At 36.6% G+C, this 11,935-nt stretch overlaps 1 protein-coding gene and 1 pseudogene across 2 annotated transcripts; one reads left to right on the forward strand and one right to left on the reverse strand.

Annotated features, from left to right (window-relative positions):
• The first annotated feature begins 1,746 nt into the window (after nucleotides 1-1,746).
• LOC145560097 (uncharacterized) lies at nucleotides 1,747-7,883 on the forward strand. Of its 2 annotated transcripts, none has more exons than XM_081621356.1 (5): nucleotides 1,747-2,098; nucleotides 2,777-3,810; nucleotides 5,136-5,953; nucleotides 6,731-6,787; nucleotides 7,442-7,883. In XM_081621356.1, the coding sequence occupies exons 2-5, from the start codon at nucleotides 2,796-2,798 to the stop codon at nucleotides 7,685-7,687; spliced, it is 2,136 nt and encodes a 711-aa protein (XP_081477482.1). In that variant the 5' UTR covers nucleotides 1,747-2,098; nucleotides 2,777-2,795; the 3' UTR covers nucleotides 7,688-7,883. The 2 variants fall into 2 exon arrangements, with proteins under 2 accessions (XP_081477482.1, XP_081477481.1); XM_081621355.1 differs by having other exon boundaries at nucleotides 1,748-2,098; nucleotides 2,625-3,810.
• Nucleotides 7,884-10,310: 2,427 nt separating this feature from the next.
• On the reverse strand, nucleotides 10,311-11,719 carry LOC145558698 (F-box/kelch-repeat protein At1g80440 pseudogene; annotated as a pseudogene).
• Nucleotides 11,720-11,935: the final 216 nt, after the last annotated feature.

The following is an 11,935-nucleotide window of genomic DNA, read 5'->3' on the forward strand; positions in this document are numbered from 1 at the left end:
TTGAAAATACAAGGAACTTGTAATTTTGTGCAGTAAACTTCATCTTGAAGGTATATTTGAATGCGTGATGCTGAATTTTTTCTTTTTTTAAATGTTCAATTCAATTTATATATTGCAAATTGTCAGATTTGATGATAAAGTTGTATTATTGTCATTGTTTTAGGGAGAAAAAATGTAATGACAACCTAAAACAATGACAATAATACAACGACTATTTCACCAAATGTCACTGAGCACTTTAAAAATTCACCAAATGCCACCGAGTTTTTAAAAAATTCACCGAGTGTCATTAATGACTAACGACAGTTAACTCCGTTAGTCATTAAAGCTAATTATGCCACGTGGTGGCTTGATTGGTTGCTTATTAAAATAGTATATTAATTACTTAATAAAAAACTTAAAAAAAAAAAAAAAAAACCACCCACCCACCCACCCACCATGACTCAGCCCGACCACTGTCTACCATTGCCACCACCATATCCCCACCTCCAACCAGTCCCCACCGCGGCGGCGACCCACCCCTGAACAACCGAGCCGGCGACCCAGCCTTGAACAACCGCACCGCCGGCGACCCAGCGTAGCTAGCCCGCATCGACAACGCACCCAGCCGATTCGCAAACTCTCCTTCTCCCTCGTAAATCCCTCCCCTCACCACCGCCGACGACCAAAGCCCCCCTCCCCACGCCGGAGAACCCAAATCAGTTCATCCCCTCCGAGCTCCACCCTTTCAACCACCACGCCGGAACCCTAGATTAAAATCCCCAAAAATCGAAATCTAGGGTTTCGACACCTTAAACCCTAATATCGATTTCCCTAAATTCGTAACCCCCTCCACTCCATCCCTCCTGCTCCTCCGACGAACCCAAACCACCTCTTTCCCTCCCATCTCCACCCCCTGAACCACCTTGCTTAAAATCGAAAACCAAATTTGGTTTTCGATTTTGGAGATTTTGTTTTTGGGGTTTTATTAGGGTGTCGAGGATGGGTGTTTAGGGGGGGAGTGGATGCAGATGGTAGGGGGCATAGGGTCAGGGGGAAGGGTGGCCGCCGACGATGTTGGTCGCCGGTGGGGGTGGAGGCAAGGGGTTGGGCTGGCGTAGGGGCGGTGGTGCGGTGGGAAGATTGGTCGGGGTTCAGTTTTTTTTTTTATATTTTTTTTGATAAATAAAATAATAATAAAATGAACCAATTAGAATATGCCACGCGGCATAATTAGCCTTAATGACCAACGGAGTTAATTACCGTTAGTCATTAATGACACTCGGTGAATTTTTTAAAAACTCGGTGGCATTTGGTGAATTCTGAAAAGTCCGATGGCATTTGGTAAATTTTAAATTACTCAATGACATTTGGTGAAATAGCCGATAATACAAGTATAATTTGTAATGGTATATCTTTAGTATGATAGGTTTGCACAATGTATAATTTCACTATGCATTATTTTTATGTGATGTTCAATTTGCGTGTAAATATAATAAAGAACAATCGATATAATAAGAGTTAGCTATCCTCACATTATGATTGACATCCGTGAAAGAAGTTAAAAAGTTAGCGATATTCACATTGTGATACAAGGAATTAAAAGTTAGCGATCCTCACATTGCGATTGACCATTATAATCTAAGAAACTACTTCTTGTTATACTTTCAATCCTCTTTAGCTGTAAAGGCTACACATATAATGGTTGTATGTGTATCAGCTCTCCTCTTTAGCTTTATAATAAATCTCCACTTAATCACAAACCACCTAAAAGTTGATAAAACTTTAAAAACACAGTTTTGAATTTCTGGTCTTAAAAAAACAATGAAAAACGTGTTAATGTCAAACTCCCAAAAAAAAAAAAAAAAAAAAATAAATAAATAAAAAAATTGAGAAACTTTCTCTCTCTTCCGACAGTGGGATCTCCCACTCGTGACTCGTCAATCGTCATTTGACTCAATTCTTCCTTCTTCTCTCCTCAATTTCTTCTTCACTGTAAAAAAAATACAGCTGAAAATTGAGCTGGTTTTGCTGCTGTAATTACATCTTACTCAGTTCTTTGAATCTTTGTACATTCGTAAAAAATTCCCAGAAAGGAAAGCTATTGGCACACTCAATGGTATTGTTTTCGTCGCTTTCTTTTTTGTTATAAAAATGGAGGAAATTATACTATTTCTGGGTTTTTTTCTGTTGAAGGAAATTATTCGTTGCTCTGCTTTTGTGGGTTTTCTTTCCTTTTATATGCTGCTTATTCTATTCCTTTTTTTTTTTTTTTTTAACTTGAATTCTCCCGTTATTTATGATATACTTCGCATTATATTTTGTTTGTGTAAATTACCCATAATTTTTTTTTTTTTGAATGAGTGGAATCAATGTTGGATTTTGTCGGTTTTGCTAGATTGTATTGCATTGTGTAAATTGTCTTGTTTCTTGAAGTTGCATTGCTATGAATTGCTTTTTGTAATGTTATTTAAGCAGCTTTTTTGGATTGATATGTTTTGGGGTGTTAATTATCTATACAAACAGCAGATTTTGATGTTTTGAGTAGGAAGATGTGGTGATCAACTGTCTTGGGAAAATGTGCATGAACTAAATTCTTGAATTCAGTAGATTAATTTTTGTAACCTTGAAATTGTAATTTGCAGAATCTGAGATTAAGAAGCTGTAATAGGATGTGTTTGTAAAGCATTTTGGATCTTGACCCATTTCGAGGGGCTTTTTTGTTTTTGATTCTATGGGTTGTGCTACTTGATACAATTTCCTCATTTTGTGAGATAATGGTGTATTACTAGGATAGTTTGAGTAGGGAGTTGTAAATGGAGGACAATCATAACGACGAGGATTTGCTGGGAAATGTGATTAGGCCATCGGCATTGAGGACCTTAAAGCCTACATTGTCTGGCCGATCGACCCCTAGGTCTTCTCCCACGTTTCGGAGGCTTCCTTCTACTCGAACACCTAGGCGAGATGGTAGATCTGGTGGGGGTAGGTTTCAGTGGTTTAAGAATAGCCGGGTGGTGTACTGGTTACTTTTGATTACTCTGTGGACTTATGGTGGATTCTACATCCAGTCTAGGTGGGCTCATGGGGATAACGAAGGTACTCAAGTTGGGTTTGGGAGTAATTCCAGAAATGAGTATGTTAACTCAGGGCAGAATCAGCATCGTGAATTGAAATCAGATGATGGTATTTTTAATGTGAAGAATCGGTCTAGTCGTAGTCTTGTAGGAAATGGGATCAGATTAAATAGTAGCATAGATTTATCTTTGACTGAAGAAGCAGATGTTATTTTACCTCCTAGAATCCGACCTCCCCGGACTGTTCCTTCTAAAAGGAGGAGTAAGAAAGGAAGGCGTGGCTCACAAAGTAAAACACGTGGTAGACGAAAATTTGGGGAAGAACATAGAACAAGAGATGCGGAGGATGTGCTGGAAGAGCAGATTCCAATGAGTAATTCTACCTATCGGTTGCTGGTTGGTCCGTTTGCCTCTACCGAGGATAGAATTCTGGAATGGAGTCCTGAGAAACGAACAGGAACATGTGATAGGAATGAACTCTTTGCACGTCTAGTCTGGTCTAGAAACTTTGTCTTGATATTTCATGAACTGTCAATGACTGGAGCTCCCCTTTCCATGCTGGAGCTAGCAACAGAGCTCCTAAGTTGTGGGGCAACAGTTCATGCTGTAGTCCTAAGTAGACGAGGTGGTTTAATGTCAGAGCTTACAAAGAGAAGGATCAAGATCATTGATGACAAGGCAGAACACAGCTTCAAAGCTGCCATGAAAGCTGATCTTGTCATTGCTGGATCAGCAGTCTGTGCACAGTGGATAGGTATGACATCACTTTTTAAAATTATGTTACTCCGTAACAATTTACACTTCAAATGTTATATTCTCAGCTTGCTCTAGATGCTTTAACAAGGACTAAAGGTTTCCTTTTGTTGGTTTATTGTTTAAGTGAAGAAATAGCATCATGTATTTAAATTGAGAAATCTATATAGATTTAGTTCCCAAATTCAGCTATCTAGTAGAATAGCCTCTAATGTTTTAACACAGTTGAAAGGAAGAGGGTATCAACTTATCCATATCATCCTGGATCCTTGGAGGTTTGATAGTGCTATGAGCTACTTCCTCTTTTTGTTTTTAGTTGATACGTTTTGACTTTGGCATTCTTCACACATTCTCCTTTGGCCATGTTTTGTGATTTATACATAATTATACATATAGTCATTTGGGCTCTTCATAGATTAGTCTATTTATTATTTCAAAATATGAACTTTTTATAATTTTTTCTTAACGATAACTAAAGATATTAATGATTGAATTTGTGCAATGGCAAGTGTAAATAAAGAAATGTGCCAACTAAAAACAAACGGAAGAAGTGTTAAAATATAATTTGACCACAAGTATTATCTCCATCTAGAAATTATTGTTAGATAATTTTGGATCAATATTTAATGGATACTGCATACTAGTATACTACTATGGAGGCAAACTAATACCTTATTGGACATATAATGAGGTGCTTTCTTATCATACAAATATCTAATTGTTCTGATTAATTTGTAATATCATGTCTTTAAATAAAATATCTACAATTGATAGTCTGTACTCGTAAGTTCTTGCACTTTTCAGATCATATGCCAATAATTGTAGGAAGATGGAAGGTTTAAAGACTTCCTATTAGTTAGTTCATAGACACATTGGTGCTGTTCAAGTGTATAAATCTTTGACTCTGTATAGTTCTTAACTTCTTATACTGCTATAAGGGTGTCTCACTTGCAGCATTACTTTTCTAAGTTCTATGAGCCACATTCTCCCATCTTTTATTGATACTTCATACCTCAACTCCTCAAGCATTGCTCACCATTTGAATGATGTATTGATGTCTGTTGGGCATATATATTTCGACATTTACTTAAAGAGGAAAAGAAAATGTCTTTACATGGGTGTTTTGTCAATCCCATTGAATTTCCTATTTCTGTTGTATAAGTGTGTTGTGCATTTTAATTTTGACAGCTACTTAATGAGGAAGATGAACTTAACGTGGATGTTAAGTCAACTCCTATGACTTTTCTATTTGGTCTTTTTTTGATAGATTATTGTATTTAGAATACACAAAGCAATCTGTATGATGCTCTGTTGTTTCTTCTGCAGAGCAGTATCTTGCTTATTTCAATGCCGGCTCAAATCAAATTGCTTGGTGGATCATGGAGAATCGCCGTGAGTACTTTGACCGGTCAAAAGTATTGCTCAATCGAGTTAAAATGCTTGTATTCCTTTCCGAATTACAGTCTAAGCAGTGGCTTGACTGGTGTAAAGAGGGCAACATTACATTGACTACCCAAACAGCATTGATTCCCCTTTCTGTCAATGATGAATTGGCCTTCGTAGCTGGCATCCCCTGCTCACTTAATACTCCTTTGACAAACCCAGAGAGAATGTCACAGAAGCGTCAGATGCTACGACAAGCTGTAAGGAAGGAGATGGGATTGGAAGATCATGATATGCTAGTCATTTCTCTAGGCAGCATAAATTACCCCAAGGGTCAACTCCTTCTTGTTGAATCAGCGTATTTGGTTATTGAAGAACAGCCTTCTCAAAGTGAAGTCAGATCAATGACTTCACCAGAGACGGAGAAAAAAACATCCAAATTGGCTAAGAAGTTTCATTTAAGAGGTATCACGTTGAAGCCGAACAGCACTAATGGAACTTCCCAAATCAGCATATCTGACAGCTTGTCTGGCACAGATCCCACAAGATCTGAAATCGCTCTGAAAACTGTTACTGAACAGAAACTCAAAATTCTAATCGGTTCAGTTGGATCCAAGAGCAACAAGGTGGTTTATGTGAAAGAAATTCTTGAATTGTCATCAAAACATTCAAATTTGTCAAAGTCCATCCTATGGACTCCAACAACAACTCGTGTTGCCTCACTATATTCTGCAGCAGATGTTTATGTCACCAATTCCCAGGTAATGATTTATGTTTATGTTAAAATTCAGGTACTTGATTTTGTATCTTCACTGCACCTGCACTATAATTTGGCTCACATGTCTGATTTGATGTATATGAATTCATAGTATTTATCATCAATGTGACACCTTATAATCTTATATCAAGAATCTCTGAAGCTATTCGGATACATCTACTATGGTTTCTACTCTAAAGATTCTTCTTATTCTCTGATATGTACAAGTAATATTCTGAGCAGTGAGCTGTAGTTAATGAAGAGGGTTTTGTTTGGCAGAGTTAAACTACAATGAGTCAATTGAGGCCTGATGCGTAAGTTTAAGTGACCGCAATCTCTTAATTATTACTACCTCCGTTTCTTTTTAGTTGACACATATTCCTTTTTAGGAAGTTTTTTTTAGTTGACACGTTTCCTTTTAGGGTAACTTTTTTACCTTGCATTTACAAGATACCCCACTTGATTTTTTATTCTCTCTCTCCTCTGCTTAATATATGTGTCTAAATCAAACGCGTCAACTAAATAGAAACGGAGGAAGTATATGTGAATGAGCAGTTTGCATCTGTTTAAGTGGCGTCAATTTGCTCATTTAAATACGTGTTGCGATGCTGAGGGAAAACTCATAGATTGTTATGCATAGAGTCGTCAATCTTGCTTACAAGAATATAATTTTTTTTTTCAAGGACAACACAAGTTATTAGATCTGAAGATGGATTTTTGTCTTTCTGAGATAAACTGTTCCTGGAGTATACTTATGTGACTGATCTTTATATTGCACTAGGGGCTTGGAGAGACATTTGGAAGAGTGACAATCGAGGCAATGGCATTTGGTCTGCCGGTAAGTCTTGACTTAGCTTGCATCTTCGTGTATATGAACTACATATCCTTTACTTCTCTTTTCCTCCTTTTCAAGGATGATTGTATCCTTCTTTAATGCAGTGTCATCCTGTTTTCCAGTGATACTCTCTAGTCTGCTGGATTCACCCTTACCCCAAAAGTACAGTGATTATTTCTTTTTGTAATAATGCTTAATTTGGAGAAAATGTTTTAAGAAGTGTACTGTCATGAGCTTATATGATGAGACTGTCTTGTGAAAGTTACAACGGCCCTTTCAGTAGTGTTATGAGCGACATGAATGAAGTAAATTTATAAATGTCTAAAGTATCATGCCAATATTCATGTTAATGCCAGTCCAATTATTTGTGTGTGTGTGAGCTTATAATTTCACTACTATCATTGCCACTTTAAAGGACCTATTGAGTGGTATTGTACATATTTGAAGAAGCATGTGTTTGCCAATGCAGTTGCATTATGTTAACATTTAGTTGGAACATAAAATTTAAAATAGGGATAAATTTATTACCATTAGTTTTTTTACTTCCATTATACTATATGTTACCACCTATCAAATGAACCGTAAGGTATGCCCCTTATTCTTAATTGATTTACATGGAATGGAGTATGATTAATTATACTTAAATTTATGGGACAGGTACTTGGAACAGATGCTGGTGGTACGAAAGAAATAGTTGAGCAAAATATTACAGGCCTCCTCCATCCCGTGGGACGTCCAGGGACTAAAGTACTAGCTGAAAATCTCAGGTATTTGTTGAAAAACCCATCAGTTAGGCAGCAAATGGGATTAAAAGGTAGGGAAAAGGTAGAGAGAATGTACTTGAAGCGGCATATGTACAAGTTATTCTTCGAGGTCTTGTTCAAGTGCATGCGAATCAAATAGAATTTTGATATTGAATGATTTTACCCATTTATTTTTTGATCTGGTAACAGAGTTTTTACTGCTAGACTGCTAGTATCAGAAAGCATTATGCCACTAAATTGAAGAGTATCGTAACATTTCTTAGTCAGGGAAGAAAACTAGTCTTGTATTCTTCAAAAGATCTTCCTGATATAATGCATTAGATGATTTTAATCTTGCTATCCACCACAACTTAATTGTTTGCTGGTTTCTTCGCCATGTCTAGGCATTTAGTACTCTTCCACTAAACGTGGCGTTTAGTACTGTATATGTACACGTATATCCCTAAGAGGCTAGGCAATGTAGGCATGCCAATGAACTCTGCTAGCTTCTCCAAGAACTTATTCCTGTTATAATTGACCATCATCTAATATACATGCACGCTCCAATAATTAAAGCTACCTTTATTTCTAACTTCATGTATGTCAGTCAGTGAAATAATTCCAAATTTTGTTATTTTGAAGGGTTCTATTCAAATCTACCTAACTAACTCAATGGATAATCTATTTTTTTGTTTTTGTTGGTGAATCGAAATAAATGTGGAGAAGCTATTTCAAGACCACCATAGCATAAAACTATCTGTATCAATCAAGACCAATTACTCGACAACACGTGGAATTCATAACCAATGGGGTCTTAAATTATTTCTCCGTATTAACTATGCTTCTAATCTGTCAACTGTATACTACCCTGGTGTATGTTAGGAATGTAGAGCTAGATATTAATGTTTATGTAAAATGCTCTAAATACTTTTGTTGTTGTCATGTTCCTAGAAGGATAGTTTCCGAGTCACATCACATGGAGGTCCTGGACATCGTCACCAGGGGCTTACAACCAACTTCGTAAAAACAAAAAAAAACTACGAGTTTATGTCCTGTTATTTTGAGCTTCTTAATAGAGCAGAACAGCTCAAAAGAACATGACCTAACGTGTTTATCTTTATGGGTTTGCTCTGGATAAGATCAACGTAGTATTTCCCAAAAACGCATGTGTGATGTAGGGGGCAACTTGTTGGATGTGAATCATGTATTCCTGTGAATTAAAACCTGTGTTCGTTCATGTCATGATAACTGTTGGACCAAACTTTATTAAAGGCAAATATCCAACTTTGATACTGTCAATTTACACTCTATCCTAGTTTTCAAAAAAAAAAAAAAATTACACTCTATCCTACATTATTAATTATGCATGGCACGCCGCACACTGTTTTAACAAATAAATTACATGCAATTTGGGACAAATTGTTTGGTTGCTTATTGGGTGCGTTGGATTCATTTGATATTCACTTATATGAATTTAATTTTATTTATCTAAATTGACTTTGTATTAGTTGTTACTTGTTAGAGCTTCTGAGCTTATTTCAATTGCAAAATTATATTGGATAATCTTTATTAACTCTAAGTTATACAAAATTATTTTACCTGGACTTATTTTAATTTCAACTTATTATTTCGAAAAGAAATAAAAAATAAAGTGAATAAAACAAGACCTTATTTTGTCCAAATCTAATTTACTTTTTCATAAATCTTTAACGAGTCCAGCATAAACCCATGTCTTAAAGAGTCTGATTAAGGTTCTCCGACTTCTCTCACACCAATTAGTACTGGATAGGGTAGCTCACATTAGAAACTAGTATCAACTTATATGTGAGTCATTTTCATATTGTAACACTTTTTCTTTGTTTGAATCAATTCTATTATACGGGCCCTTTAACGTTCATCATCCCATGTCCGCACTAAGGAGTAAGGAATAGTATGTGAGGTGTAATTTGCACCCGTCTAAAAGATGGAGACGCTCAAAATAGTTATTTTGAGAGTGGATTTTGAAACAGAAGACAATTCTGATAATGCACTTACTAGTCTAGCATGAGACAGGGCAAAATATGGCTTATTTGTAGAAATTTTAACCTAACAATTCTTTACTTGACTAGTTCCACAAGGCAAGTGCCACATTTTTTTTTTTTTTTTTTTTTTTTTTTTTTTTTTTTTTTTTTTTGGTGAGGACTAGTCAAGTGTGAGTGTGTGACTAATCTTTTGGTAGACTTTTAGCTCAATAAATTATCCTTTTTGTTTGATTCTAGAATAAATTTCCCCCTTTCAATTTTAATCATATTCACCCCTGATTACACTCCAATTTGATTTGTCATAATAAATATTCTAAAATTATCAAATTATTGAAATTATCAAATAATCAAATGATGAAAGATGTGGATTAGTTTTGGTTTTAATATATTAAGATTTTTTTTATTTTTTTTTTAATTTTAAGTGTAACAAATATGTGAAACGGGTGTATAATCACCGGTGAAATTATAAGCCCTAAAATATGTTTAACAAGTAAGAGTATAACTGTGTTATGGAGTACAGACACTAGTAGACTACAGAGTAGTTCACTAGTAGTGTTTTAGGGATTTACCACCACTAAGAAATGCAATCTAGGTAAGATTCTCCTCAAGTTTTATATTCTATACAAACCTAAATTCATTGAACAATGAGTATATCATTCCAGTTTTGCTTGTAATGCAAATACCTTAAAATAATATAATGTGTCAATTTTATGAGCCTTATCAAAAATATAAATAAAAATCGTTAGCCCAAGAAACGACATATTATAACAAAAACTATTTTTTTTTTTTTTTTTTTTTTCATTTTATAGTCAAAACTTCATAATTATATCATGTAGATCAGTATGATATATTATCACTCGAAATATACACAAGCTTTTCCGGTGATTTAGCTACATATTTACATACACTAACCCTACTTAAACTTGTAACAAATACAAGTAGCAAATACTATAACCTTAAAGTTCTAAAACAAAACCACATTGAACATGCCCTGAAAACTTTGTAGGCATTTCAAGCTTAGTCCATTTATATTTCTTCAAATCCAACATATAACCACTATGTGCTTCACCAAATTTTGGAGACCCAATCACTACCAACTTATCGCCACAAGAACCCAACCATTGGGAGCTTCGCACGTCAGCAGGAACCTCCGCGACTACCTGCCACTTGTCGCCTTGGTAGACTGCCACATCACTACTACGCCTTCCTATGCACGAGTACAAGCGTCCGTCAGGACCGGCCACGCACAACCCGTGGCTCGAACCTTCTTCTAGAAACTCCTCGATCACCGGGCCCCACTGCCAAGTGGACCAATCGAACACCTCGGCCGACCTCTCGAAACACCCTTGCATATCCGTTGGGTAACCACTGATGACATGGAACTTGCCACGGTGGAAAACAACTTTACACTCATCACGTGGTCGGCACATGTCGGGTAGTGAGACCCACTTATCCTCTTCCACGTAATATAACATCGCGGAACTCAAGGCGTTTTTGTCTTTGTCATGTCCCCCAGCAACCAAAACCGTCCTACCATCGTCAGATGCGGCGCATCCAAAAAAGGACCGCCGTACACCTGGCATATCCGCACCCTTCCGCCACCCACCATACAAAAAACTGTACATAAACACATCATTTGAGGCCTTCCAAGTCACAGGGTCCCACCCTCCCACGACAACAAGATCCGAACCGGACCCAATTAACCCGCAAAACATGGGCAATCCCTGATGCCCAGGAATTGGGGGTAAATGGGCCCACACCCCAGCTTTCGGTTCTGCAACCGAAAGCTGGTACGTGGGCCTCGATGGATGCTCCTTCACAGCAGGGTCCGACTCAGAATTTTGAATAATCGGACCCTCATACTGAGCTTGAGCTAACACAATAATCGGCCGGACTACTCCGGCCGCTTTTCGATGCCGGATAAACTCCGGCACACTAATTTCATACTTCCAGTTTCTACAAACAGATGTTGCTGTTGGAAGTTCATAAAAGGGTACCCGAATCAAACACTCTCTACCCAAATCATCGATCAAACCCGGAATAATCGAATCCATATTTTTCAAAACTCAAAGAAATTGAAGTTTAAATTTACTGTAATTGAAATTGCTATTATTCTCTCTGAAAAAGTGGCTATTTATAAGACTGTAAGATAATGTTTCAGAATGGAGATCAGAAATATATACTGTGATTTTTTTTTTGTGGGAATTTGTATTTATAGAAGAAAAAAAGATTCTAGAGAAAAGATGATAAGAACAGGGGAAGAGGCTAAGGTTTCTAGAAGAAAAAAAAAAGATGATGAAAAAAGGCGGTGTAAACAAATTAATTTATACTCTATCTAAGAATTATGTGTGTGACCATAGGATAAAAATAATTAAATTATGGGTAGT

This window comes from Chenopodium album, chromosome 9, assembly GCF_948465745.1.
Source record: "Chenopodium album chromosome 9, dcCheAlbu1.1, whole genome shotgun sequence".
NCBI classification, from domain to species: Eukaryota; Viridiplantae; Streptophyta; class Magnoliopsida; order Caryophyllales; family Amaranthaceae; genus Chenopodium; species Chenopodium album.

What these genes read in the sequence shown, in the direction of transcription:
- LOC145560097 (XM_081621356.1), top strand. Translation starts at nt 2,796, where the DNA reads ATGGAGGACAATCATAACGACGAGGATTTGCTGGGAAATGTGATTAGG. An exon ending in TTTATGTCACCAATTCCCAG is followed by an intron (nt 5,954 to 6,730) that starts GTAATGATTTAT and finishes ATATTGCACTAG; the next exon opens with GGGCTTGGAGAGACATTTGG. An exon ending in CAATGGCATTTGGTCTGCCG is followed by an intron (nt 6,788 to 7,441) that starts GTAAGTCTTGAC and finishes TTTATGGGACAG; the next exon opens with GTACTTGGAACAGATGCTGG.